Source organism: Macaca fascicularis, chromosome 4 (assembly GCF_037993035.2).
Source record: "Macaca fascicularis isolate 582-1 chromosome 4, T2T-MFA8v1.1".
Taxonomy (NCBI): domain Eukaryota; kingdom Metazoa; phylum Chordata; class Mammalia; order Primates; family Cercopithecidae; genus Macaca; species Macaca fascicularis.
This window is the reverse complement of record NC_088378.1, coordinates 127,302,237-127,325,278: the sequence shown is the minus strand read 5'-3', so window position 1 is coordinate 127,325,278 and position 23,042 is coordinate 127,302,237. Positions and strand designations below refer to the sequence as shown.

General features: G+C 48.1%; 1 protein-coding gene across 2 annotated transcripts; it reads left to right on the top strand.

Moving 5' to 3' along the window:
• The first annotated feature begins 16,786 nt into the window (after positions 1 to 16,786).
• Positions 16,787 to 23,018, top strand: MYMX (myomixer, myoblast fusion factor). 2 transcript variants are annotated; one of them, XM_065543980.2, is made up of 2 exons: positions 16,787 to 17,056; positions 22,234 to 23,018. In XM_065543980.2, exon 2 carries the CDS (start codon positions 22,256 to 22,258, stop codon positions 22,508 to 22,510), a length of 255 nt encoding a protein of 84 aa, XP_065400052.1. In that variant the 5' UTR covers positions 16,787 to 17,056; positions 22,234 to 22,255; the 3' UTR covers positions 22,511 to 23,018. The 2 variants fall into 2 exon arrangements, with proteins under 2 accessions (XP_065400052.1, XP_045246913.1); XM_045390978.3 differs by lacking the exon at positions 16,787 to 17,056 and adding an exon at positions 21,709 to 21,753.
• The last annotated feature ends 24 nt before the right edge of the window (positions 23,019 to 23,042 follow it).

The window sequence follows — 23,042 nt, the reverse complement described above, 5'->3', positions numbered from 1 at the left end:
CACACATTTTTTTTAAAGTTCTCACTATGTTGGCCAGGCTGGAGTGGCTGCTATTTACAGGTGGGATCATCAGGCACTACAGCCTGGAATGCCTGGGCTCAAGTGATCCTCCTGCCTGAGCCTCTTGTCCTTGCCCATTTTTGTACTGGACATTTTTTTTCTTTTTCTTTTTCTTTTCTTTCTTTTTTTTTGAGACAAAGTTTTGCTCCTGTTGCCCAGGCTGGAGTGCAATGGTGTGATCTCGGCTCACTGCAACCTCCGCCTCCCATGTTCCAGCGATTCTCCTACCTCAGCCTCCCAAGTAGCTGGGATTACAGGTGCTCGCCACCACCATCACCAGTGCCTGGCTGATTTTTATATTTTTAGTAGAGATGGGGTTTCACCACCTTGGTCAGCCTGGTCTTGAACTCCTGACCTCAGGTGATCCGCCCGCCCCGGCCTCCCAAAGTGCTGGTATTACAGGCGTGAGCCACTGTGCCTGGCCCATTTTTGCTTTTCCTTATCAAATTCTTTTTTTTAGGCTGGAGGGTAGTGGTGGGAGTTCGGCTCACTGCAGCCTTCATCTCCCGGGTTTAAGCGATTCTCCTGCCTCAGCCTCCCAAGTAGCTGGGATTACAGGTGTGCACCACCAAGCCCAGCTAATTTTTGTAATTTTAGTAGAGATGGGGTTTTGCCACGTTGGCCAGGCTGGTCTCCAACCCTTGACCTCCTGTGGTCCGCCCACCTCTGCCTCCCAAAGTGCTGGGATTACAGGCACGAGCTACCACGCCCGGTCACTTTCTTTATTTTTTGAAGGAATAACACATTACTGAAACAGCTATAGTCCCCTCCTCTCCCTGTGGAACATCGCCGTCTCTGCCCCTTCTCCCTGAGAAGGAGCCACTCTCCTCAAGTTGTCTTTCCCGTCTATGCTATAATTTTTTTTTCTTTTCTTTTCTTTTTTTTTAATGTGTGTGAGAGACAGGGTCTCGCTCTGTCACCCAGACTGAAGTGCAATGGCATGACTGTGGCTCACTACAGCCTCAACTTTCTGGGCTCAAGTGATCCTCAGCCTCCCAAAATGCTGGGATTACAGGCGTGAGCTACTACACCTGGCTATGTTTCTACTTTTACTAAATGGATATGCACCCACAAAAATAGATATTATTGCTCATGTATCATAAATTCTTACAAATATGATGTAATTTGGCCCATATCATTTTGCCATTTGGTTTTATTTTACTCACATCGTGTATCATGTTTTTGATACTTATCCCCTTTGATACATGAGATAGTACTTTCATTTTATCTGCTGTATAGTATTCTGTTTTATGAATACATCTAAATTTACTTTTCTGTTCTCCTATTCATGGACATTTAAGTTGTTTCTACTTTTTTTGTTATTATAAAGAACATGAATGGATAACTTCTTTTAGTTTGTTTGTTCGTTTTTTTCTTTTTTGAGACAGAGCCTCACTCTGTTGCCCAGGCTGGAGTGCAGTGGCATGACCTCAGCTCACTGCAACCTCTGCCTCCCAGGTTCAAGCAATTCCCCTGCCTCAGCCTCCCGAGTAGCTGGAATTACGGGCGCCCGCCACCACATCCAGCTAATTTTAGTATTTTTAGTAGAGACAGGGTTTCACTATGTTGGCCAGGCTAGTCGCAAACTCCTGACCTCAAATGACCCTCCTGCCTCGGCCTCCCAGAGTGCTGGCGAGAGCCATCACTCCCAGCCTGGACATCCTTGTACATGTCTCCGCATCACATCTACGGGAGTTTCTCTAGAGCCACCCCTACAGCTTAGAATTGCTGGGTTCCAGGGAAATAATAAACATGCAGGTTTATCAGATATTGCCAAATTGCCCTCTGAAATGATTGTGTTATAAACACTTTCTCCAGGCCGGGAGCAGTGACTCACACCTGTAATACCAGCACTTTAGGAGGCAGAGGCTGGCGGATCACCTGAGGTCAGGAGTTTGAGACCAGCCTGGCCAACAGGGTGAAAGCCCATCTCTATTAAAATTACAAAAATTAGCTGGGCATGGTGGTGCATGCCTGTAATCCCAGTTACTCAGAAGACTGAGGCATGAGAAACACTTGCACCTGGGAGGTGGAGTTTGTGTCACTGCACTCCAGCCTGGGCTACAGAGTGAGACTCGGTCTCAAAACAAACAAACAGGACGGGCGCGGTGGTTCATGCCTGTAATCCCAACACTTTGGGAGGCTGAGGTGGATGGATCATTTGAGGTCGGGAGTTCGAGACCAGACTGACCAACATGAAGAAACCCTATCTCTACTAAAAATGCAAAATTAGCCGGATGTGGTGGCATGCCTGTAATCCCAACTGCTCAGGAGGCTGAGGCAGAATTGCTTGAACCTGGGAGGCGGAGGTTGCAGTGAGCTGAGATGGCGCCATTGCACTCCATCCTGGGCAACAAGAGTGAAACTCTGTCTCAAAACAAACAAACAGGCTGGGCATGGTGGCTCATGCCTGTAACCCCAGCATGTTGGGAGGCTGAGGCAAGCAAATTACCTGAGGTCAGGAGTTCAAGACCAGCCTGGCCAACATAGCAAAACCCCATCTCTACTAAAAATACAAAAATTAGCCAGTAATCCCAGTTACTCCAGAGGCTGAGGCAGGAGAATCACTTGAACCCAGGAAACAGAGGGTGCAGTGAGCCGAGATCGAGCTACTGTACTCCAGCCTGGGGGACAGAGTGAGCCTTCATCTCAAAAACAAATGAACAGGCCAGTCACAGTGGCTCATGTCTGTAATTCCAGCACTTTGGGAGGCCAAGGCAGGCAGATCATTTGAGGTCAGGAGTTCGAGACCAGCCTGACCAACATGGTGAAACCCCATCTCTACTAAAACTACAAAAATTAGCTGGGTGTGGTGGCAGATGCCTGTAGTCCCAGCTACTCCGGAGGCTGAGGCAGAAGAATCGCTTGAACCTAGGAGGCGGAGGTTGCAGTGAGCTGAGATCGTACCACTGCACTCCAGCCTGGGGGACAGATTGAGACTCCGTCTCAAAAAAACAAACAACAAAACAACACCACCTCTCCTTCCAGTACCCTATGACTTGCCACGTCTCAGGAGCATGATGTGGTAACTCTTTCTGGGTATAGTTTGCAGTTCTCCATTTGCTGGCAGGGATAACTAGCTTTTCACAGTTATGGATTACTTACTCATGTTTCAGGAAATTGCCACCTCTGATCCTTTGTTTCTTTTTCTATCATTTTCTTATTGATTCTATTATGTTTTAATAAAGACAGGGCCTGACTATGTTGCCCATTTTGGCCTTGAACTCCTGGGATCAAGTGATCCTCCTGCATCAGCCTCCCAAAATGCTGGGATTAAGGTGTGAACTACCACTGCTGGCCCTATTGATTATAAAAGCATGTTACTTGTAATTGATACTAAATCTTTTTCAATTATATGGACTGCAGATATCTCCTTCCAGCCTGTGGGGGATTGTCTTTTCACTTTGTAGTATCTCTTGTAGTATCAAAAGTTTTCAACTTACTATTGAAGCTAGGTGGCTCATGCATAGGAGTTTATTATATTATTCTCATAATTTTAAAAATTACCATAACAAAAAGTTTGTAAAATCTGTTTTATACAACACATAATTCTCTACTATCCCAAATTCCCTTTTTTTTTGAGACGGAGTCTCGCTCTGTCACCCAGGCTCGAGTGCAGTGGCGCAAACTCGGCTCATTGCAGCTCACTGCAACCTCCGCCTCCCAGGTTCACGCCATTCTCCTGCCTCAGCCTCCCGAGTAACTGGGACTACAGGCGCCCACCACCACGCCTGGCTAATTTTTTTTGTATTTTTAGTAGAGACGGGGTTTCACTGTGTTAGCCAGGATGGTCTCGATCTTCTGACCTCATGATCCACCTGCCTCGGCCTCCCAAAGTGCTAGGATTACAGGTATCCGTAGGGCTAGTGCCCTTTTATTTTTGTTACCTTTCTTTCACTGTATATTTTAGAGACAGGATCTCACTCCTGTTGCCCAGGCTGGAGTACAGTGGTGCTATCATGGTTCCCTAACAGCCTTGACTTCCCAGGCTCAGCTGATCCTCCCACCTCAGCCTCCCGAGTAACTGGCCTATCCCAAATTCTAAAGATCTGTGCCTATATTTAATTTAATTTATTTACTTATTTATTTTTTTGAGAGTCTTGCTCTGTCGCCCAGGCTGGAGTGCAGTGGCGCGATCTCAGCTCACTGCAACCTCCGCCTCCCAGGTTCAAGCAATTCTCCCACCTCGGCCTCCCCAGTAGCTGGGATTATAGGCACCAGTGTCTATATTTTATAGTTTGACTTTATACATTTAGATCTCTAATGCCACCAGAATTTTTTTGTTTTTTTAGACAGAGTTTTAGTCTGTGGCCCAGGCTGGATTACAGGCGTGTACCACCATGCTCAGCTAGTTTTTGTATTTTTAGGAGAGACAGGGTTTCACCACGTTAGTCAAGCTGGTCTCAAACTCCTGACCTCAAGTGATCCGCCCTCCTTGGCCTCCAGACATACTGGGATTACAGGCATCAGTAACCACGCCCGGCCCAGAATTTATTTTTGTAATTGATGTGCCAGAGGATCAAATCTTATTTTTCCCTTTAGGGATGACCATTTATGTCCCTTCTCCACTGACCAGCAATTCCCCCTCTCCCCTACATGTTCTTGGATCTGTTTCTAATCTCTCTATTCTGTTTCTTAGTCACTGTCTCTATTCTTGCATTTTGCCACACTGTTTTCATTCCCATATTACCAGATTAGCCAGATTGGTATCCGTAGGGCTAGTGCCCTTTTATTTTTGTTACCTTTCTTTCACTGTATATTTTAGAGACAGGATCTTACTCCTGTTGCCCAGGCTGGAGTACAGTGGTGCTATCATGGTTCCCTAACAGCCTTGACTTCCCAGGCTCAGCTGATCCTCCCACCTCAGCCTCCCGAGTAACTGGGACTACAGGTGTGTGCCACCGTGCCCCCTAATTTTCTTTTGTATTTTTAGTAGAGACAGTTTCATCATATTGCCCAGGCTGATCTCGAACTCCTCGCCTCAAGTGAACTGCCTGCCTCGGCCTTCCAAAGTGCTGGAATTAGAGGTGGGAGCCCCCATGCCTGGCCCCCTCTTCTTTTTCTTCTCCAGCATTAACTTGGTTATTCCTGGTCTTTTTTTCCCTATATAAATTTTATTTATTTATTTTTTGAGACTCCCATATACATTTTATAATCAGTTTCCAGAAAGAAAGACAAAAAACACAGATTGGTTGATTCTTGGTCAGAGTTGCATTGAATTTCTAGATTAATTTGGGGGAGAACTAATTTATTTTATTTTATTTTTATTATTTTTTTATTTTTTTGAGACATGGTCTCTCTCTGCCACCCAGGCTGGAGTCCAGTGGCATGATCACTGTTCACTGCAGCCTCAATTTCCCGGGCTCAAGCCATCCTCCCACCTCAGCCTCCCAAGTAGCTGAGACTGTAGGCATGCGCCATCATGCCTGGCTAATTTTTGTATTTTTTGGTAGAGACTGGGTTTTGCCATGTTACCCAGGCTGGTCTCAAACTCCTGGGCTCAAGCAATCCAACCGTCTTGACCTGCTGAAGTGTTGGGATTACAGGCATGAGACACCATGTCTGGTCAGAACTAACATCTTTATAACAATTATAGCCAGGCACAGTGGCTCACGGTAGCCTGTTCCTGTAGTCCAGGTTACTCAGGAGCTTGATGTGGGAGGATTGCTTGAACTTAGGAGGTCAAGGCTACAGTGAGCTATGATTGTGCCACTGCACTCCAGGCCTGGGAGACAGAGGAAGAACCTTCCTCTTTAAAACAAAAATTATAACATGATACTTTACTGATCATTACCTTGCTTCATTCATTCAAATATTCAAATATTTAGGTCTTCTTTTTTGGTTTCTCTGTAAAAAGTCTGTTTCTCCACTGGGGTCTTGCCTAGTTTTTTTTTTTTTTTTAGACAGAGTCTCGCTCTGTCATCCAGGTTGGAGTGCAGTGGCGCGATCTGGGCTCACTGCAACCTCTGCCTCCCAGGTTCAAGCAATTCTCCTGTCTCAGCCTCCCGGGTAGCTGGGACTACAGGCGGCTGCCACCACACCCGGCTAATTTTTATATTTTTAGTAGAGATGGGGTTTCACCTTGTTGGTCAGGCTGGTCTCAAGCTCCTGACCTCAGGTGATCCACCTGCCTCAGCCTCCCGAAGTGCTGGGATTACAGGTGGGAGCTATCCAGCTGCCCAGTCTTTATTAGATTTTTTTCCCTCGGGCTTTGTGGTTTTTTCTGCTCTCCCTCCCCACATCAGATATGCTAGGCATGTCCTTCCTTACCTTCTCCTGAAGGTCCTCTGTCCACCCTCATCCCTCTCACTGTCCAGGGAACAGCTGTCTTCTGCCTCAACAGCTGACTGTTCCCTCTGAGGCCTTGCCAGAGAGGGCAGGGCCCCCGCCTCCCACCCTCAGGGTCCTGTCAGCTGAGTGAGGGGTGGGGGGCAGTGGGCAACAGCTGTTTCAGTGGGGACAATGGCTGCATTCTACACAAGCTCTTCTCCTGGACCACCTCCTCCTCCCTGGCCAGAACAACTGTTCTTGTGGATTGGGAAGTCCCACCTGTCACTCTCCCTGGCCCATTTTGCTCATGTCTTACAGGCATACCCAGTGTGTGCCCCACTGCCCGGTCGCCTGTGCATAGGTCTATCATTGCCTGGGATTGGTAGGCAGAGGAATGATGGTCATGGATAAGGGACCATCTCTCCAAAGTGCATCACCTCCTCTTTCAGTGGTCACATTTAGGCCCTAGCTCCTCACTCAGGTAGATGGTTTCTGGTCTGTTGTCCCAGGCAGAAAGGCACTGTGATAATGACAGGGCTGAGCTCCCACTTCCTGGGCTAGAACTCTGCCCTTTCCCCTCCCACACTGCCTATACCTGGCTGGCTGTGGTTCCTGGCCCTAAGGTCTCCCCACCTTCTCCTTGGCAACATCAACCCTTGACACTCCCTGCCCATGATGAGGCCTCCCTGGCTCCTTGTCAGAACTCCTTGTTTAGGCATCAGAGCTGTCCTCAACCTCCTACAAATGGGGAGGGCCCCACACCAGTGCTGATTTTCCAGAGAGGAAAACAGGCCAGTGGAACATGACGGAGTGAGGGGCCACAGCCTCTGCAGGCCTCCCTTGATTCTTCAAGCATTAACAGAGCTCCAGCCTCAGATCTAAGTGCTGCCCATGAGCAGCAGGTTGCCTTGTGTCAGGCCTCCAAGGAGCAGCCAGTTCTCCACTGGCCTCTGACGTAAGGGTGAAAGGAAAGAAACTAATATTTTTTTTTTTTTTTTTTTTTTGAGACGGAGTCTCACGCTGTTGCCCAGGCTGGAGTGCAGTGGCGCGATCTCGGCTCACTGCAGGCTCCGCCTCCTGGGTTCACGCCATTCTCCTGCCTCAGCCTCCTGAGTAGCTAGGACTACAGGCGCCTGCCACCGCGCCCGGCTAATTTTTTGTATTTTTAGTAGAGACGGGGTTTCACTGTGGTCTCGATCTCCTGACCTTGTGATCCGCCCGCCTCGGCCTCCCAAAGTGCTGGGATTACAGGCTTGAGCCACCGCGCCCGGCCGGAAGGAAACTAATATTTATGAGACACCTTCCTAGTAGCCAAACTCTGAGCCTCACATTCTCCTCATCTCTTTATCTGGTCAGCTGTAGGTATTATTATAAGTCCCATTTTAGGGAGGAGGGCCATCCCATAGCACAGCTCCGGAAGGTGCCACTCTCAACCCCTGCTGTGCAATATACAGACTGCTCTGGCATCCAGAGGGGCCCTGAGAGAGAGTCCCAGAGCCAGCATGTGGTTCCACAGTGACCAACTCAGAAGCACCTCCAGCCAACTTCACGAGCTGGGACTCAGACACGTGTTTTTAATGCAAGTCATGCGGAGTCAGTGGCCTTTGGCAGCATGCTCTTGAGCGCCTGGGTGGAGACATGCAGAAAGGGGTGGGAAGAGCAGGACTCTCGGTGCCAGACCCGACTCTAGTGCAACTCTTGCTACCATTCCTGTTTTCCCCGTCTGCTGTCTGTCACTCTGGTGGCTCTTGGTGTGTCTGTCCTCTTCACCACTGTCCCAGAGCCTTGCATGGGCCTTCACACAGTCGGCACGCAATGTATGTTGTCATGTCTGGCTCGATTAACTGAAGCCTGTGTATGGGCATCATCCAGAATGTTTCTGGATGGCCCTGGGCATCTGGGGAGTGGACCACGAAGGCAGACCCCAGGGGCCACTTAGTGCTAGCCCACAGTCCTCACCTTCACAAGTTGGTATCCAGATACTCTTTTTTTTTTTTTTTAATTGACCTTAAGGAAACACGAGATTTGGTCAGTTTCCTCAAAGTTGCCTGCAGAGCATGGGAGGCAGAGGTCTGGGAAGTACAGGAAGGATCCATGACACAAGGCTAAACTGGGAACTGGAAGAAACCACTCCCTGGCAGCTTTGTTGCTGACGAGGATGGTTATTTTTCCAGGAATGCTGAGGAAATCCACAACAGATTTAGTGTTCCTGCCTTGGAGAAAATGTCTGGGGCAGGCCAAGGGAGGTGGGGTGGAGCTAATGGAGGATGAGAAGGTGGTGGAGAGGGCAGTTAATCCCAGGAGGGGTCGGGGGTTGCAGAGTAAACTAAGACTAGATCCATTCCTTGGAGCCAGCCACTGCACCTCCCCCACCTCACTGCCCAAACCCCTCTGGAGTTCCCCATTGTTCCCAGACACAATAGCCAGTTTCCTTTACCTGCCTCACCATCCCAGGCCCCAGGAATCCCTCACTCTGTTTACAAGAGGCAGCGGTGGGGTAGGAGTATTTTTGGGTCTCATCCCAGGGTCCAAGGATCTCACCGCTGGAAGATCCCACAGCTATGGAAACTGAGGCTGGGAGGAGCGAGATGTGACTTAGCCAAGGTCACAGCAACCACAGATGTGGGCCAGTGCTTGGTGGGGCCTCCACGGTTCCCCACGGAGTATGGCACTTTGGTAGTTCTTAGAGGGAGCCATCAGGGCCTGTCGTTCCTCCCCTCGAGCTGTCTGTGCAGCCCAGGGGTTCTCACACACATCCTAGGAGTGTGCCCCAGCTGCACAGATTCTGGGGCAAGCAAACCTGGGTTTGGATCCTGCCACAGAACCTTCATTTATCTGTTCCATAAACCCAAAAAAAGTGTGTGAGACAGATCTCCGTCAACTTAGTGGTTTATTTTGCCAAGGTTGAGGATGAGCCTGGGAAAAAGAGACAAAAATTACAGGAGGCTCTGTGGCCTGTCCTTTTTCCAAAGACAGTTTCAGGATTTCCATACTTAAAGGGGAAAGAGCCGCAGGAGGGAAAACAGTCCATTACGCCTTCACCTTGGCTCAGTAAATCTGCATTTTATGTAAGATAAAGCGAACACAGAGTAGAGGAAGAAGTCAAACATGCGTTGGTCTTGGGGTGGGCAAAGGGATGATTTCTAGTCTTGTCTTTATCCCATACCTGTGAAGACAAGCTGTTAATTTACACTATTAGGGTGAGATTCAACAGAACTTGGCCTTAGGGTGAGGACTTTGGAGCACACAAGGAATTCCTCCTGAGCAATTTGTGAGAAAGGTCACCTGGAAAATATGAGGCCTTCCATTGCTGTAGCTGTCTGTTTAGGAACCAAAATAAGGCAGTTTTTGTGTGACTCAGTTCCCAAGCTTAACTTTCCCCTTTGTGAGTTTGGGGTCTCTTTTCCTTTCACATTTCTTACAACATTTTAAACAAGTATTTATTGCCAAGAACTGGGCCACGACAACAGACAAAATAGTTCCTACTCTCAAGTCCCTTCTCTCACAGAACTTACATTTTATTTATTTTATTTATTTATTTATTTATTTATTTGAGACGGAGTTTCTCTCTGTCGCCCAGGCTGGAGTGCAGTGGCATGATCTCAGCACAATGCAACCTCTGCCTCCCAGGTTCAAGCGATTCTTCTGCCTCAGCCTCCTGAGTAGCTGGGATTACAGGCGCCCACCACCATGGCTAGCTAATTTTTTGCATTTTTAGTAGAGACGGGGTTTCCATGTTGGCCCAGCTGGTGTCTCAAACTCCTGACCTCAGGTGATCCACCCGCCTTGGTCTCCCAAAGTGCTGGGATTACAGGAGTGAGTCACTGTGCCAGGTAGATCTTAGGTTTAGCAAGGGAGGCAGATAACCAACAAGATAAGGAAGTAAAATATATAGCATGTCTGACAGTGATTTAGCAGAGAGGTAAAGAAAGTAGAGGAAAGGATGGCAGGGCAGCTGCAGGTGGGGTGGAAGGAGCGTACATTTAAATAGGATGGTTGAGCAATATTTGAGCAAAGATTTGAAGGAGGTCAGAGATGAAGCCACGTAGATTTCTGGATAAAGACCCTTTTAGTAGGTGCTTTAGGGACTCAGGACACACCACTCCAAAACAGAACTGCCAGTGACTAGACTATGCCACCCCAAAATATATCTCTTTGGGATATTGATTATTTCAAGCTGTTATTTTGAGAAACTGCAGACATGGGAGTTGCTCTGTTCTTTTATCAAGGAAATCTACATCTAACAAGGAAATTTTCATTAGAGAGGGCATCTATATCAGGAAGAGATTTACTCCAGACAATTGTTATCACCTGAGAGACTTGTATCTGCATAACAAGGCACCCTTTATTTTTACCACCCATTTCCTCCCCTCACCCTCCTATGTCTCCATCACCTCTAGAAGCCCCAATTCCCTATTCTGTAGCTCAGGAGAGTACATAAGCTTTAATTTTCGGGCTGTTTCTTGGAGTCTTATATTTTTGTGGGACTCCTGTGCATACATATGAAATTAAAAATGTTTTTCTCTTGTAAATCTGTCTATGTCAATTTAATACATAGACCTGCCAAAGAACTTAGAAGGGTACCAAGAAGCAATATTTTTTTCTCTCCTATACTTGTAGAACCCCAAAAGCTCAGTTTGAGTACCAGATGTGCAGGAAGCCAAACAGTGACACATCAGTGCTTTGGAAGAGAAAATGGTTGATTTGATTTGTTCAACCTGTGAGCATGGGAGAGACAAACTTTCTCTTTTTTGAGACAGAGTCTCCGGTGGCGGTGGCTCACGCCTGTAATCCCAGCACTTTGGGAGGCCGAGGTGGGCAGATCATGAGGTCAGGAGATCGAGACCATCCTGGCTCACACGGTGAAACCCCATCTCTACTAAAAAATACCAAAAATTAGCTGGGCAAGGTGGCGGGCACCTGTAGTCCCAGCTACTCAGCAGGCTGAGGCAGGAGAATGGTGTGAACCTGGGAGGTGGAGCTTACAGTGAGCTGAGATCACGCCACTGTACTCCAGCCTGGGTGACAGAGCGAGACTCCGTCTCAAAAAAAAAAAAAAAAAAGAGATACAGAGTCTCGCTTTATTGCCCAGGCTGGAGTGCAGTGGTGCAATCTCGGTTCACTGCAACCTCCGCCTCCCAGGTTCAAGTGATTCTCCTGTCTCAGCCTCCCCAGTAGCTGGGACTACAGGCACCCGCCACCACACCCGGCTAATGTTTGTATTTTTAGTAGAGACGGGGTTTCGCCATGTTGGCCAGGCTGGTCTCGAACTCCTGACCTCAGGTAATCCACACGCCTCAGCCTCCCAAAGTTCTGGGATTACAGGCATGAGCCACTGCGCCCGACCGGGAGAGACAAACTTTCAAATCCGACCTGCCTTTGGACAAAACTGGGGCTTTTATGACTAAGGTGGATTGTGGGCGGTGAGATTCCCCAGTGATCAAAGCTGCTAACAGCCCTAGGTCGATCAAACTTTCTGGATGCCATCAAGGAGGTCTGCATGACCTAGAGACCATCGTTCTTTGAAGAAAAAAAAAAAAATTCATTAGCCTTGTGGGCAACCCCCCAGGGTCAGGGTATGAAGTTAATCAATTATTAGTGACTAACCTCTACCAAAATGACTATGTATAAGCAATTATCCATTGGAAGAGGAAAAGGACACAGAAAAAGGCAAATAGCAGTGGTTCATATCTATAATCCCAGCACTTTGGGAGGCTGAGGCTGGTGGATCGCTTGAACCGAAGAGTTTGAGACCAGCCTGGGCAACATGGAGAAACCCTATCTCTACCAAATAAATAAATAAATAAATTGGTGGCTGGGCGTGGTGGTTCATGCCTGTAATCACAGCACTTTGAGAGGCCAAGGTGGGCAGATCACGAGGTTAGGACTTCAAGACCAACATGGTGAAATCCCATCTCTACTAAAAATACAGAAATTAGCTGGGCATGGTGGCGAGCGCCAATAATCCCAGCTACTCGGGAGGCTGAGGCAGGAGAATTGCTTAAACCCAGGAGGCGGAGGTTGCAGTGAGCCGAGATCATGCCACTGCACTCCAGCCTGGGCAACAGAGCAAGACTTCTTCTCAAAGAAAAAAAAGAAAAGAAAAAATTTAGCCAGGTGTACTGGTGCATTCCTGTAGTCTCAGCTACTTGGGAGGTTGAGGTGGGAGGATCACTTGAGCCTGGGAGGCAGAGGTTGCAATGAGCTAAGATCACACCACTGCACTCCAGCCTGAGAGACAGAGCCAGACCCCTTCTCAAAAAAAAAAAAAAAAAATACCTCGTTTGTTGTTGTTGTTTCTTTTTTAGTAATATAGGCTCTGTTACAAAGGGACCTTACTGTCTGGGACCTGCTAGCTCCAATACTCCACAATGTAGGATTCCAGGTAAGATTCTTAGCATGTTAGGCTCCTAGATCTTTGCCTGCAGGATATGGTCAAAGTGAGAATGGTAAATGTCGCTTTGGTTTTGTTTCTTCTCTTTATTTATTTATGTTATATTTTATTTTATTTTTTGAGATCGAGTCTCACTCTGTCGCCCAGGCTAGAGTGCAGTGGCACGATCTTGGCTCACTGCAACCGCCACCTCCTGGGTTCAGGTGATTCTCATGTCTCAGCCTCAGGTAGCTGGGATTACAGGTGCCCGCCACAACATCCGGCTAATTTTTTTAGTAGAGACGGGGTTTTGCCATGTTGGCCAGGCTGGTCTAAAACTCCTGGCCTCAAATGATCCGCCCGCCTCGGCCTCCCAAAGTGTTGGGGTTATAGGCGTGAGCCACTGCGCCTGGCCTGTTTTTCCCCTTTCTGAATTTAGATTAGCAAGATAAAACATTTGTTTGTTCTTGTGTGGCACACTAGGGTCTGGGGTTTTTTGTTTTGTTTATTGGTCTAGTGCTTGTTTTTGATCCCTTCCCTCCCAGGGATAGTCATTTTTTGTTTGTTTTTTGCCTCTATCTTTTGTGTCCTTTGTCATAAGGAGGAGAATCATGGAATGAGAGTCTCCTTTTGTCTTATTTCGTGTCTTGATGGCTTTTGTGACAGTGAGGTATTCTCTCTGGTCTCTGCCAGCCAGGGGTGCAAGTGCTGGCTTGCATCAGGCAGGCAGTCTAACAGGCTGGGAGCCCGAGACATGAAGTGACGAGCAGCATTCCCTCCGTGTGGCCTTGCCAGCTCTCGAGGTGTTTGTCTTAATAAGAGGTCCCAGTCTATAAGGGGTCTATGACTTCTCAACCTCCATTGCTTGGTTAGTGCTGGGAAAGTCCCCTCCAATTAATGCCTGCCCAGAGAGAGGACAACTGCTGTCACAGATGAGCAGATTAGCAGGTTTATGACTAGATGACTAGAGCTGTCCCACATTCCTTGGCAAACCAAGATTTCATTTTCACAAACACTATGCTTAACTGCCTGTGACAGGGAAGGTCTTTGCTTTCTTAGGCTGTCTCTGGGAGTGAACTTTTTGTATTATGGGGCTACAACTTCTGCATCCACATTGGGAATGCCATTTGCACCCACAGCAAAGATTTTTTTTTTTTTTTTTTTTTTTTTTTTTTTTTTTTGAGGAGTTTCGCTCTTGTTGCCCAGGCTGGAGTGCAATAGCACGATCTCGGCTTACTGTAACCTCCACCTCCCGGGTTCAAGCGATTCTCCTGCTTCAGCCCCCTGAGTACCTGGGATTACAGGCATGCACCACCACGCCCAGCTAATTTTGTATTTTTAGTAGAGACGAGGTTTCTCCATGTTGGTCAGGCTGGTCTCGAACTCCCGACCTCAGGTGATCTGCCCACCTCGGCCTCTCAAAGTGCTGGGATTACAGGCATGAGCCACTGCACCAGGCCAGTAAAGATTTATTCCAAGCCTGGAACGTTTCCTCCGGGGCTTTAAATGAAAAAGCTTATTGGTTTGAGTCACTTCTGGAATAAACAAATTGGTACTATTTGAGAAAAATAAAACTGATCAAGCGCAGTGGCTCACACCTGTAATCCCAGCACTTTGGGAGGCTGAGGTAGGAGGATCGCTTGAGCCTGGGAGAATCGCTGGAGCCCAGGAGGTCGAGGCTGCAGTGAGCTTTGATCACACCACTGCATGTCAGCTTGGGCGACAGAGTGAGATCTTGTCTCAAAAAAAAGAAAAGAAAAAGAAAAAAAATTTACAGCTCTCCTCCTAAACAACTTATTAATTCCCATGGGAAGATCAAATTGAAAAGTGGTATAAAGGTTAACCTTGGGGACTCCCTTAATGAGATCATAAAACAAGAACACAGAAATCAGTTAGAACAAAATTGAAATCCAAATCCACCATAAATCCCCTTCTCTAGCTTCTAATACTCCTGTTTACCCCCAACTCCCTGGCCCTGGCCCTCCAGAAGATCTCTTGGATCTCTAGACCCCCTAAACTGCCCTCCTCAAAATCTGGCCTCACTTCCTCAGCAAATTCCTTAAACTCCCTAAGCTCCTCCAGCTTCCTCAGAAAATCCCTTAAACACCAGATGCCTGTTTTAACTTCTCTTTACCTGAAAGAATTACAGAGAGCACTGGTCTCCAGGCCTGGGACATATAGGTTGAGTTACTTTGGCAGAAGCACCTAGGATGGGTGGCAAGGATCACTTTGGTGTTCCTTCAGGCTCCCATTGCCAGGGCTCTGCAGTCAAGCTCTGCCTGCTTCAGAGGGCTCCCCACTCACCTTTATGCTCCCCACTCTGTGTCTGCCCTTTCACAAGTTCAGAAGACACAGTACCCTCTACACAGTGGCAGATCACCTAGGAATAGGCCCTATGAACTAATCCCTCTTCCCACTCAGTCACTAAACTTTAGGCTTTCCTGCTCTCTCTCACTCTCTTTTTTTTTTTTTTTTTTGAGACGGAGTCTCACTCTGTCGCCCAGGCTGGAGTGCAGTGGCGCGATCTCGGCTCACTGCAAGCTCCGCCTCCTGGGTTTACGCCATTCTCCTGCCTCAGCCTCCTGAGTAGCTGGGACTACAGGCGCCCGCCACCGCACCTGGCTAATTTTTTGTATTTTTAGTAGAGACGGGGTTTCACCGTGGTCTCGATCTCCTGACCTTGTGATCCGCCCGCCTTGGCCTCCCAAAGTGCTGGGATTACAGGCGTGAGCCACCGCGCCCGGCCTCTCACTCTCTTTCTTTGAGACAGGGTCTCACTCTGTCGCCCAGGCAGGAGTGCAGTGGCATGATCTCAGCTCACTGCAACTTCCACCTCCAGGGCTCAGGTGATCCTCCTGTCTCAGCCTCCTGAGTAGTTGGGACTATAAGTGTATGCCGCCACACCCAGCTAATTTTTGTATTTTTGGTAGAGAGAGGGTTTGGTTATGTTGCTCAGGCTGGTCTTGAACTCCTGAGCTCAAGCCATCTTCCTGCCTCAGCCTCCCAAAGTGCTGGGATTATAGGTATGAGCCACCGTGCCCGGCTTCCTGCTCTTAAGGGACTCAGGGACCTCCAGATAAGATTGATCCCTGATGACAGGCAAATAGTCCCCAGATTGATTTTCGGAGCCATGGATAGCTATTGATCCACTCGCCTCAGCCTCCCAAAGTGCTGGGATTACAGGCACCACGCCCAGCCAAAATCCCATGTATTTAACTTGCAGGTTTTCGCTTTCATGATATTTGCTCAACATTCATGTGCCATAAAACAGTTATCGGGGAAATAACTTGATAATGGCTAGCTTTGTCTAATGATTCATAAGATTTTCATGCATAATTGTTGCCCAAGCATAATTGTTAAGAACAAGTGACTTAAATATATGTAAATAGGATAAAAGTTTTAAAATATACCTTTTGGCAGGCTGAGGTGGCTCACGCCTGTAATCCCATCACTTTGGGAGGCCAAGGCAGGCAGATCACGAGGTCAAGAGATTGAGACCATCCTGGCCAACATGGTGAAACCCCGTCTCTACTAAAAATACAAAAACTAGCTTGGTGTGGTGGCAGGTGCCTGTAATCCCAGCTACTCAGGAGGCTGAGGCAGGAGAATTGCTTGAACCTGGGAGGTGGAGGTTGCAGTGAGCCAAGATCGTGCCATTGCACTCCAGCCTGGGTGACAGAGCAAGACTCTGTGTCAAAAAAAAAAAAAGAAAATGTGTGTGTATATATATATATATATATATTTTTTTATTATTTATTTGAGACAGAGTGTTGCTCTGTCGCCCAGGCTGGAGTGCAGTGGCGTGATCTTGGCTCACTGCAGGCTCCCCCTCCTGGGTTCATGCCATTCTCCTCACTCAGCCTCCTGAGCAGCTGGGACTACAGGCACCAGCCACCATGCTCGGCTAATTTTTTGTATTTTTAGTAGAGGCAGAGTTTCACCGTGTTAGCCAGGATGGTCTCGATCTCCTGACCTTGTGATCTGCCCACCTCGGCCTCCCGAAGGGCTGGGATTACAGGCGTGAGCTGCCATGTCCAGCAGATATATATACCTTTTAACAGTAATCATGTTTTGTTTTGTTTTGTTTCATTTTGGAGACAGGATCTCCTCTATCACCCACGCTGCAGTGCAGTGGCTTAATCATTGCTCACTGCAGTCTCGAACTTCCAGGCTGAAGCGATCCTCCTGTCTCAGCCTCCTGAGTAACAGATGTGCACCACCACTCCCGGCTGATGGTTTTATATTTATATTTATTTTTGTAGAGAGAGTCTCCCTATGTTGCCTAGGGTGGTCTCCAACTGTGGGCCTCAAGGGATCTTCCTACCTTGGCCTCCCAAAATGCTGGAATTACAGGTAAGCCACCATGCCTGGCCAATAATTACGTTTTATAATATGTCTGTTTAAAAACTGATTCCCAAATCTCTTCAGTAACTTACTCTCCTAAAGTTATACTACATTAAATTAAGTGATGGCTATTCATTGTATATCTAGATCATTTCCCAACAAGATAAAATACTGAAACATATAATTGCTGAACATAAGTTTACCTACTTTTGTCTTCTTATTACAAAGGAACTATAGATATCTGGGTCTGTTAGTAAATACATCCTTTGCCACTTCAAAATTGTACTCTGGGGCAGGGTACAGTGGCTCAGGCCTGCAATCCCAGCACTTTGGGAGACTGTAGCAGGAAGATCACTTGAGGCCAGGAGTTTGAGGCTCCAGTAAGCTATAATCATGTCACTGCACTCCAGCCTGGGTGACAGAGCAAGACCCCGTAGTATTGAGAGATGACAATGTGCTAGTAGCCCTCATTCTCAGCGCCTCCTCGGCCTCCGGCCTCAGCGTCCACTGTGGTGGCACTTGAGGAGCCCTTCAGCCCGCCACGGCACCGTGGGAGCCCCTCTCTGGGCTGGCTGAGGCCGGAGCCTCCTCCCTCTGCTTGCGGGGAGGTGTGGAGGGAGAGGCGCGGGCAGGAACCGGGACTGCGCTCGCGGGCCGGTGTGAGTTCCGGCAGGCGCGGGCTCGGCGAGCCCGGCACACGGAGCGGCCTGCCAGCACCGCCGGCCCAGGGCAGTGAGGGGCTTAGCACCCGGGCCAGCAGCTGCGAGGTAGAGCCGGGTCCCCCAGCAGTGCCAGGCCGCTGGCGCTGCACTCAAATTCTTGTAGGGCCTTAGCTGCCTCCCCGCGGGGCAGGGCTAGGACCTGCAGCCTGCCATGTCTGAGCTCCTCTCCCTGCGGTGGATTCCCGCGCGCGGCCTGAGCCTCCCCCACGGGCGCTGGCCCCTGCTCCGTGGTGCCCGGTCCCCTGGACAGCCCAAGGGCTGAGAAGTGCAGGCGCGGCTCGTGACTAGCAGGCAGCTCCGCCTGCAGCTCTAGTGCAGGATCACCACTGGGTGAAGCCAGTTGGACTCCTGAACTGGATGGGGACTTGGAGAACTTTTATATCTAGCCAGAGGATGGTATGTGCACCAATCAGCACTCTGTATCTAGCTAACCCAGTGGGGACTTGGAGAACTTTTCCGTCTAGTGCTCTGTGTCTAGCTCAAGGATTGTAAACGCACCAGTCAGCACTCTGTGTCTACCTCAGGGTTTGTAAATACACCAATCAGTACTATGTGTTTAGCTCAAGGTTTGTAAATACACCAACTGGCATGCTGTATCTAGCTAACCTAGTGAAGACTTGGAGGGCTAGCTAGCACTCTGTGACTCTGTGTCTAGCTCAAGGAGCTAGATGTAAATGCACCAATCAGCACTCTGTGTCTAGCTCAGGGTTTGTGAATACACCAATTGGTACTCTGTATCTAGCTAACTCTGCATCTAGCTAACTAGCACTCTGTGACTCTGTGTCTAGCTCAAGGATTGTAAATGCACCAATCAGCACTCTGTCAAAACAGACCAATCAACTCTCTGTAAAGTGAACCAATGAGCTCTCGGTAAAATGGGCCAATCAGCAAGATGTGGGTGGGGCCAGGTAAGGGAATAAAAGCAGGTTACCGGCGCTAGCCTGCGGCAATGTGATGGGATCTTTGTAGACGCGTTAGATTTCCACTTTTTACAGCAAATGTTGTTGGTCACTCTTTGGGTTCACACTGCGTTTATGAGCTGTAACGCTATCAAGGTTTCCAGCTTCACTTTTAAAGCCAACCACACCACCAACCCATTGGGAAAAATGAACAAACAACTCCAGTGGTTGGGTCTTTAAGAGCTATAACACTCACCACGAAGGTCTGCAGTTTTCCTCCTGGTGAAAGCAGGCATCTGCCACATCGAAGAAGCTCCAGACACATTTGAACGTCTGAAGGAACAAACTTGGGACACACCATCTTTAAGAACTTAACACTCACCAGGAGGGTCCACGGCTTCATTCTTGAAGTCAGTGAGACCAAGAACCCACCATTTCTAGACACAGTAGTACTAGTTACTGATGAGGTCAAGGTGGGGAGGATCACTTGGGCCTAGGAGTTTGAGGTTGCAGTGAGCTATGATGGCTCCACTGGGCAGTACACCAAGACCCTGTCCAAATAAAATTATACTATGAGAAAACACATATTTTCAGAAATAAAATGATGCATTTATAGATTTGTCAATCTGCAGAATGCTGCTGTAACAGTTTGTGACTGCTTACTTCCTATTTTTACTAGAAATTAAGGTTACTAAGGGTTAAGAATTTTAAGTATATGTAGTTAAAACTAGAAATTGTAAGAGAAACTTTGCATGCAAAATACAAAAGAAAAGTAACGCATACTTTTGGTTAAGAAACTTATAAAGCATAAGAATTTTGGGGGGGTAAAGGAAGATACGAATTTTGTCTAGTTTGGAGGTTATTTAAGGTTGTTTCAGAATGAAAGAAGGAAATGGGAGGTGCAAGAGGAAAGGGAAGGCATTGCTCAGTGAGAGCAAAGCTATACCTAGATAGGAGAAATAAGTTCTGGTGTTCTGCACATCAAGGTGACTATAGTTAATACAATGTATTATATATTTCAAGACAACTAAAAAACGCTTTTTTTTTTTTTGTGGACATGAAGTCTCACTCTGTTGACCAGGCTAGAGTGCAGTGGTGTGATCTGTGCTCACTGCAACTTCTGCCTCCCAGGTTCAAGCAATTTTTGTGTCTAAGCCTCCTGCATAGCTGGGATTTCAGGCACACGCCACCATGTCCAGGGAGGTAGGGGTGTGTGTGTGTGTGTAGTAGAGAAGGGGTTTTGCCATGTTATCCAGACTGGTCTTGAACTCCTGACCTCAAGTGATCCAGCCCACCTCCTCCTCCCAAAGTACTGGGATTACCCATGCGAGCCATCGTGCCTACTCTAGAATTTCTTTTTAGAGACAGGGTTTTGCTATGTTGGTCGGGCTAGATTTGAACTTCTGGGTTTAGGCAATCCTCCTGCCTCAGTTTCCCAGGTAACTGAGACTATAGGCATGTAGCACTATGCCTGGCTAGAAGAGAGGATTTGAAATATCTACTGGGTATGGTGGATCATGCCTGTAATTCCAGCACTTTGAGAGGCCGAGGCGGGAGGATCACTTGGGCTCAGGAGTTCAAGACCAGCCTGGGTAACATGACCAAACATGTCTCTACTGAAAATACAAAAATTAGCTGGCGTAGTGGCATGCATCTGTAGTGGCTACTGGGGAGGCTGAGGTGGAAGGATCAGCTGAACCCAGGAGGCTGAGGCTGTAGTGAGCCATGATCATGCCACTGCACTCCAGCCTGGGTGACAGAGTGAGACCGTGTCTCAATAAATAAATAAATAAAAATTTTAAAAAGTAAATACTGTCACTACAAAAAAATAAATATTTGAGGAGATATATAAGCCAATTATTCTGATCTGATTATTCCATAATGTATACATGTATTGAAGTATTACTTTGTATCCCATAAATATAAACAATTATCAATGAAAATTTAAAAACCTGAATGGATATAGAACATTGGGAGAAAGAATTTTGTATAGTCAAATTGACTAAAATTGAATGAATTTATTTAAAAGGTTTTACAAATTAGCCTTAATGTAAAAAAATACACTTATGCAAAACTAGAATTTGGGTTTGGTGGCTCATGCCTGTAATCTCATCCATTTGGGAAGCTGGGCAGGAGGATCAACTGAGGCCAGAAGTTCCAGACCAGCCCTGAGCAACATAGTGAGAACTTGTCTCTACAAAAAAAAAAAAAAAAAAATTGACTGGGCATGCATGCACCTATAGTTCCAGCTACTGGGGAGACTGAAATGGGAGGATGGCTTGGGTCCTAGTCTCCCTGTCCCGGCCACTCTGAGCATGCCTGGTGTTCAGGTGTGTGTGTGGGCTGTAGACTTACTGCTTCTGAGGTTTAGGCAAGCGGGTCTCTCATATTGTCCTGTTCCAGTTACTCCTTCCAGTTACTCCCACTTACTGAGGCTACAGCGGAGAGGACTGGAGCACAAAAGAGTCAACATTCTTAAGGAAACACAATTAGAAAGTGCAGCCTGGGCTGGGCGTGGTGGCTCAGGCCTATAATCCCAGCACTTTGAGAGATCGAAGCAGGTGGATCACTTGAGCTCGGGTGTTCGAGACCAGCCTGACCAACATGGTGAAACTCCGTCTCTACTAAAAATACAAAAAAATTAGCCTGGCATGATGGCACACTCCTATAATCCCAGCTACTTGGGAGGCTGAGGTAGGAGAATGGCTTGAACCCAGGAGGCAGAGGTTGCAGTGAGCCGAGATCCCGCCATTGCACTCTAGCCTGAGCAAAAAGAGCAAAACTCCATCTCAAAAAAAAAAAAAAAAAAAAAGTGCAATCTGGGTTCCAACTCCGCAGGAAATCCTGCATATGTTCCCTGCCCTCTCCTCCCCCTAGACTGGAAGTGGGGGCCAGCCCAGCTGCCCGCTCCCCTCAATATACCAGGTGCTAGAACACAGCTGTTTCTTCCTCGTTCCCCAACCCAGGCAGGCTGTAATTGGTGGGGCAGAGCAGGGCGGGGCTACCCCCGTGTTGAATCCACTGGGGCTATCTCCACTCCAGGCAAATCCAGCCAGAGACTGATTCTGAGCAGCAGTTCTGCCTGGTGAGAGCTGCCATGGATTGGTGGAGATAGGGGACTGGGAGGTCAGGAAGTGTCAGGTCCAGGTGGATCAGGAGCCCCAAAAGAAAAATTAGAATTGCCTGGAGAAGAACTCCTGCTAGACTGAGGGAGAAGGGTTAGGGAATTCCAGGGGCATGGAGGCTGTGGAAGAGGAGGGGGTGACTAGAGGAAGGGAGAGGCCAGGGAGCAATAGGAATGCCTGGAGCTGGAAATGGCAAGCTGTACGTTTTGGTTTACTCTTTCCTTGGTGCAGTCTCCCTGTCTGTGCTATGGTGAGAACTTTCCTGCCTTAGCTGCCTTGCCAAGAGAAAGGGCTTCATGAAAGCAAAAACGACCTGCAAATTGAGGTCAGGAGCAGGAAGGTGTAAACTGAAGGGAGAGGGACCTCCTGCCCACCCCATGTCCTTGCCAGGTGAGGTGGAAGCAGGACATGCAAGCCTAAAGTCTGTGTTGTCTTCCCAGGCACTGATTCACTGGCCCTGCCATGCCCGCGCCACTGTTCCCACTGCTGCTTCGGTTGCTGCTGTCCCGTCTGCTGCTGCCTGTCGCCCGCCTGGCCCGCCAGTACCTCCTGCCCCTGCTGCGCCGATTGGCCCGCCGCCTGGGCTCCCAGGACATGCGAGAGGCTTTGCTGGGCTGTCTGCTGTTCATTCTCAGCCAGCGACACTCGCCAGACGCTGGGGAGGCCTCAAGAGTGGACCGCCTGGAGAGGAGGGAGAGGTTAGGCCCCCAGAAGTGAGGCCACGAGTCCTGGCAGCAGCTGAATCCACAAAATGCTTTCTTCTGGAGTAGGATAATCCTGGCACCAGCACTGACCGAAGCCTGCCCAGTGGACAGAAGATATAGTGAGGGTTGTGCATGAGATGGATCTGCCACAGACATGCCTCTCCACTCCCAACAGAAATGTCTTTCTGGAAGAATGCCTTGCATCTAGCATGAAATCGATCATTGCCCCTCTGTCCTCCAGGAGTTCCTCCCAAAGACCACTCCTAATCACCTCTGGCCTCAGGTGGGAGGGGAACTAACACCCACCCACCCCTGCCGTCCCTGCAAATGAGAACATCAAGGTTCCCAATGCTTAACTGAGGGACAAGTGACAATTTAGCAGAGAGGAAAGATTTGAATCCAGACTGTCTTCCAGACTCAGGACCTACCTTAAAATAATATCTGAGTTCCCTATGGAGGCAGACCTGCCTGCACAGCCCAGCACTCAGCAAGTGCTCAATAAATATTTGATTTGAATTATTTCCATGCCTTTGAAAGTCTAATCA